At 56.2% G+C, this 5970-nt stretch overlaps 1 protein-coding gene across 1 annotated transcript; it reads right to left on the minus strand.

Annotated features, from left to right (window-relative positions):
* Positions 1 to 841: 841 nt before the first annotated feature.
* LOC127244698 (uncharacterized) lies at positions 842 to 2578 on the minus strand. The gene has a single exon (XM_051265172.1). The coding sequence runs from the start codon at positions 2576 to 2578 to the stop codon at positions 842 to 844; it is 1737 nt and encodes a 578-aa protein (XP_051121129.1).
* Positions 2579 to 5970: the final 3392 nt, after the last annotated feature.

Consider the following 5970-nt stretch of genomic DNA (forward strand, 5'->3'; position numbering starts at 1 on the left):
CACTTCAGAGCCTGTTTGAGTCGTCCAAGTTTCAGTCGCAGGTTGAGGAGACCGGTGGTGCCCGTCGGGACAACCCAACTCTGGCGGACGTGGTCCTGAAAAGTGTGGTGTCTGGTCCACATGTTCTGAAACCGGAATGCAGAGGCAAGGCGGTGTCTTTCATGCGAGAATCGGACCAAGAGCGGGGCGTGGTCCGAATGCATCCGCGGGAGGTGTCTGACACGAGTCGTCTCAGCGAAATCCTCCCAGGCAGTGTTGTAGAGAATGCGGTCCAGGCGCTCCCAAACTCGTCGATTTGTCCATGTATGGGGGGAGCCTTCAAAACCGGCATCGATAAGATTCGCATCAAGGATAGCCGCTGAGAAATCCTGAATAGAGCGCAACTTAGGGCGACCTGGGCCCTTCCGTTCAGATATGTCGGCGATGGCATTAAAGTCGCCACCGATAAGCCAAGGAGACCCCAATGACGAGGCCGCTGTGTCCTGTAGGAAAGACCAGAGGGCACGGCGCTGGGTGACAGAACATCGCGCATAGATCCCAGATAGGAAAAAGGGCCGGCGGTGCTGCGGAGACGAAACCTGCACATGAAGACACTGATCGATCTCCGAAATAGGCTCCAGTTTATAGGAGTCATCAGCAAGAATCCAGATAGAATTGACCGCGTTAGTAAGCATCTGGGAGAAGCCAAAACGCCGGCAAAAGAAAGCAACATCCGCAAAAACCATAGGCTCCAGAAGAATAAGAATGCGGATACGGTGCTGCTTGCAGAGCCAATGTACCTCTCGTTGAGCTCGGGGGTTGCCAACTCCGCGCACATTCCAAACCAAGAGGGAGGTGTCTGTCATCGGGAACTGGCAGAAGGGCGACGAGAGGCACTTACTTGCTGACGGGAGATGCTGCGGGTGATCGGTCTAGAGAAGGCCGGCGGCAGAGCCTGTGGCCGGTCATCTGACACTGTCTCCAAAGATCCGCTGAGAGACGGAGGTTCAGCGGCCTGGTTTAAAACGCACACCCCCCTGCTCGGATGCGACTCCGTCGACAGAGCGACAACAGGGAGCGGTTCCGATGAAGTCCGCAGGAGGGGTGGGTTCGGACCAGATTCAGGGAGGAGCTCTGTCCCTGTAATTGCATCAGCAGGTAGATCACCAGAGTGAAAATCAGTGGTACCTCTCGGAGAAAGAGATAGTGAATCGAGGAGGGGCGGTTGGCCATCCTTAATAAGGGGCGAGTCACCATCCGAGTCCTCGGCGAAGGTGGCTTGTAGTGCAGAGTCCTCGTCCCGCTGGGTGTCCGAGGAAGGGGAACCAGTAGCCGATAGGCATGTGTCCACTGAAAGATCACGTCGATCGCGGATAGGGGATGCAGGAGGTTCAGAGAGCAGCACTGCCTTCCCCTTATCCAGGCCATGACCAGAGGGGAGTCCCCAAATTGCCAAGGATTGAGCAGGAGGAGGCGACACAGGCTCCGGCGGCACCTGCATATCATCAGCAAGCAGTGGTAAAGGCGACGAGGGTACCTGAGTGGCCAATAGGGGCTGCGGAAGGAGACCAAGGGCCGAGGCGGTGGCAGGAGTCGCTGGAGTGGGACTCAGCCGACAGTCATCCAGAGGGGAGGCAGGACTGTCAATCGGAGGCTCAGCTGTAGTCTGTCCGGCCAGAGGGCGGGCCGGCGAGGTTTCCGAAGGCGCCAGAAAGTCCCCAAAGGTAACTCGAACACCAGAAGTAAGCAGCATCGCGGAGGCATCCCCCCGTGAGTGGGCAAAGGTCACCCGAGGAGGGGCGTGGGGGCGATGAGCCTCCGCAGGGCCGCTGAGATGCGCCGGTGTGAGCTGCAGTGACTTCTCGGGCGTCTGTGATGGATTTGGGGCCACCTGTATCTCCCCAAAGGTCACCCGCACACCAGAGCGAAGACGTCTGGAGCCATTCAACTCCGGGATGTCATCGGAAGGTCTCCGGGTAGAAGGCTGGGGGTCCCGTCGGAGGAGCTGAGGAGGAGCCTGCAAGGAGCCAGAAGCATTAGTAATACCAGTAGAAGGCGTACCCCTATTTCGATTGCGGCGCCGACGACGGCGTCGAGCAGTGGGGGGCCGGGATTCCATGATATCACCAGAGGCGGGGGCTGCAGAGATCTCATAAGGGCCATGCACCGAGTCATGGCGACCAGAAGGCGCAGCAGGAGGATCCTGCGCAGCTGAGATGGTAACTGGTACCGGCTGCGAAGAAGGTCTGTGTAAACAAGCCTCCGCTTTGTGCCCAAGATGGCGGCAGAGTGAGCAGAAGCTAGGGAGCCGCTCGTAGATGACCTTCTGCTCGAGCACACCAGTACCCACATCAATCTCGAAGGCATGCAGAAGGGGCTTCGTAAGGTCAATTTCCACACAGACTCTGGCGTGGGAGCACCGACTCCGAGTCGCCGTAGGGGTATCAACCTTCAGAGGGGTCCCAATGCCAGCAGCAACTGTAAATAAAAGATCTCTGTGATACATGTGGAGAGGAAGAAGTGGGAGCGTAACCCACACCGGAACATGTGGAGGTTCCTCGGTAGTTTTGAAATCGGGGGTCCATTTGAGAACTCTCATCGGGGGTCCATTTGAGAACTCTCATCGGGAATCCTGTAATTAGGGTTTAGGGTTTAGGGTTTAGGGTTTAGGGTTTAGGGTTTAGGGTTTAGGGTTTAGGGTTTAGGGTTTAGGGTTTAGGGTTTAGGGTTTAGGGTTTTGGGTTTAGGGTTTAGGGTTTAGGGTTTAGGGTTTAGGGTTTAGGGTTTAGGGTTTAGGGTTTAGGGTTTAGGGTTTAGGGTTTAGGGTTTAGGGTTTAGGGTTTAGGGTTTAGGGTTTTTTTTTTTTTTTTTTTTTTTTTTTTTTTGGCTGGGCTCAAAGAGCTGCCTACGTACCCCAACGGGATCAAGCCATACGTAGTTCTGCAAAGTTCGGTACAAGTGCTGCAAATGTAAATAAAGAGTGTAAGCAAATAAAAGCTAACGGAAGCGAAAGCACGGAAGGCCCGCCGCGTCAGCATGGATGAGGCCACGGGTCCTCGCTGGGATGTCCGCCGGCTCAAGGATCCGCATATGAGGAAGGGCAACAGAGGTGTTCGCCAAGTTGTCCGCCACTTTATTGCCCTCGCGGAAAATATGAGAGATCCTCCACTCGATGCTGCGAAGCTGTAGGCGCAGGTGGTGGAGACAAGGCTGGAGAGTCCAGTGTCCCGTCGAGGAGGAGATGAGAGAGATACTGCTGGCCGAGTCCGTCTCGATCCAGAGAGGGAGGAGGCCGCGGGCAACCGCCAGGTCCACTCCAGATCGAATCGCCTGCAGTTCGGCCAAAGTGTTCGTCGTATTCAAAAGGGGAACTTGGAATGCCACAATTGGGGCGCCGGTGGCATCCCGAATGACGCCCGCGGCTCCAGCGGCGCCTGGATTCCCGAGCGATGCCCCATCAGTGTTGAGTTTGAACCAGCCTGGAGACGGGGCTTCCCAACGCACCATGACCGGCGGCCGAAGAACCGGAGGCGGGAGGCGAAGGCCGAGAGTGGAGGCTAAGTGCACCTCCCCAGGCCAGTGCTGTCGCTGAAGGAGGCCAGCACGGCCCAACACCTGCAAATGAGAGTGAATACGCCAAATAATCCTGTCAGAGGAAATCTGGATACCTCGGTGTTTGGCGTCATTCCGTGCCGTCCAAAGAAACCAGAAGGCCAGAAGTGGGATATAGGTACGGATGCTCCGCGCATGTGGGGAGGACAGACGCCAAGCAGAGACCATCAGGTGGGGCGCATGTGTCCGCGGGGTTCGGATACGGAATAGGTCGGCAAGATGGCGCCACACGCGCTGGGCAACCGCCGACGAGAAGAATAAGTGTGCAAAAGTCTCGGATTCACTGCAGCACTGGCAGCGAGAAACAATAGGGAGACCCAGCCTCCAAAGGGCCTCGTCAACAGGTATCCGACGGCGAAATAAACGCCATAGGAATACCGACATCGTAGGCGTAAGTAGTGGCGACCAGAGGCAGCAGGAAAGCCAACTCCGAGCCCCGGCTGTCCGGCTCATCTCCCAGGCTGAGGTAGTAGTAAAAGTACCTGTGTCCGAAGCCTTCCATATCGGCTGATCCGCTATCAGGGGGTCAAAAGGAATCGCAGAGACCCGCTGAACAAGGGATGCCGGAAGGTAGGCCTGAAGGCGCGTCAAATCCCACGACCCGTTAACCCACATCTCTTTCACCCGAATCGGCGGAGGGCGGTCCCGGCGGTCAGTGCAGAGAGGGCGATCGCCGCACCAAGTATCATACCAGAAGAAACAGTCCCCACGCCCCAAGTTCCAAGTGATCTGCGTCTGTGCCTCATCGCGGATCTGGCAAAGACGTTTCCAGACCGGGCTGTCGTAGTTCCGGCAGGGGGCGAGACCCGGGAAGGAGCTGCGGAAATATTTATGCTGGAGCGCGCGAGCCCAAAGAGAGGAACCATCTCTGAGACGCCACCACAATTTAAGCGAGAAGGCGCGAACCATGTCGGACAGGCGGCGAATACCAAGCCCGCCCTCGTCCTGGGGCCTCGCCGCATCCATCCAGGAAATCCAATGGCGGCGACGGTGGCCATGATAGGAGCCCCAGAAGAAACGAGCACAGAGCTGCTCCACTGAGTGTAGGACAGCCTGGGGGGGGTTAAGGACCTGTAGGAGGTAAAGGGGAAGCGAGAAGAGCGTGCTTCTGATCAGTTGCAAGCGACCTCCGTGAGAGAGAACGGAGCGGTCCCAACGCTGCAGATATCGCCGCAGTTTCCCAAGTAGGTCTTCGTAGAGGATATTACGCCGATTGCCCACATAGAGCGGGGCGCCGAGGTACGTAAGGGGAAGTCCAACCCTGCCGAAACCAGTGACGGACTGAAGCTGTCGCTGGACCCTCTCCGGGCATCGGCGGCTAAATACCAGCTGACTTTTCTGACAGTTCACCATCTGGCCAGTAGTTCGCGCATACGTCGTCAGAAAATCCGTCAAGAGGCTGATTCGATCACCACGGGTATTGGCAAAGATGAGAACATCATCCGCATAGGCTAGGTGCGTCAATCGGAACCGACCACGACACCGATAGTACAGGTCCGGGTACCGATTGTATAGGCGCTCCAAGCCGCGAGATAAGAGATCTGCAGCCAAAACAAAGAGAGTCGGGGACAGGGGGTCTCCCTGCCTGAGGCCTCGCGAGGAGGGGAAGAAACCGCCCAAGTCCCCATTCACAAGAATCGAGTACCAAGCATGCTCGACACAATTCATAATCAAGGTGATAAAATGAGGCGGGAAACCGAACCTGGTAAGGGCATGTCGCAAGAACCGCCACGATACCCGATCGTATGCCTTATTCAAATCCAGTTTCAGCAGCAAATTGTGCGAGTCCCCCCTCAAATTGAGATCATGTACCATTTCCGATGCCAGCAAAATATTGTCTGCAATTGCCCGACCTTTGACAAAACCACTCTGGTGTGGCGACAGAAGCTGCGGCAGTAGCGGACCAAGTCGCACAGTGAGTAACTTCGTGAAGATCTTAGAACTCACATTACAGAGGCTGATAGGCCGAAAATCAGCCCAAGCGACTGGCCCGTCCGTCTTGGGGATAAGCACAAGTGTCGTTGCCGTATAGAACTTCAGAAGAGGAGCTCCCGAGAAGAAATCCAGAACAGCATCGAAAACATCCTCGTGAATAATATCCCAACACGTTTGATAGAAAGCGGCGGAAAAGCCATCAGGGCCAGCCACACTGTCCTTGTCAATCGAGAAAACCACAGCACGAACCTCCGCAAGTGTTGGTGGTTCCAGCAACCGAGCACATTCAGCCAAAGGAACCTGAGGCGGAGGGTCCGCCAGTGCATCCATCCCCGAGGTGTCTGCATCGTCAGGCTGACCAAACATCTCGGAGAAGTAGGTAATAGCTGACTGCTTAATGGCTGAGTGATCAGTGAGGGTACGAGCACCGTCCCTCATCGAGAA

Source organism: Andrographis paniculata, unplaced genomic scaffold (genome assembly GCF_009805555.1).
Source record: "Andrographis paniculata isolate CXL003 unplaced genomic scaffold, ASM980555v1 Contig216END, whole genome shotgun sequence".
Classification (NCBI taxonomy): Eukaryota; Viridiplantae; Streptophyta; class Magnoliopsida; order Lamiales; family Acanthaceae; genus Andrographis; species Andrographis paniculata.

What these genes read in the sequence shown, in the direction of transcription:
- LOC127244698 (XM_051265172.1), bottom strand. Translation starts at nt 2,578, where the DNA reads ATGAGAGTTCTCAAATGGACCCCCGATTTCAAAACTACCGAGGAACCT.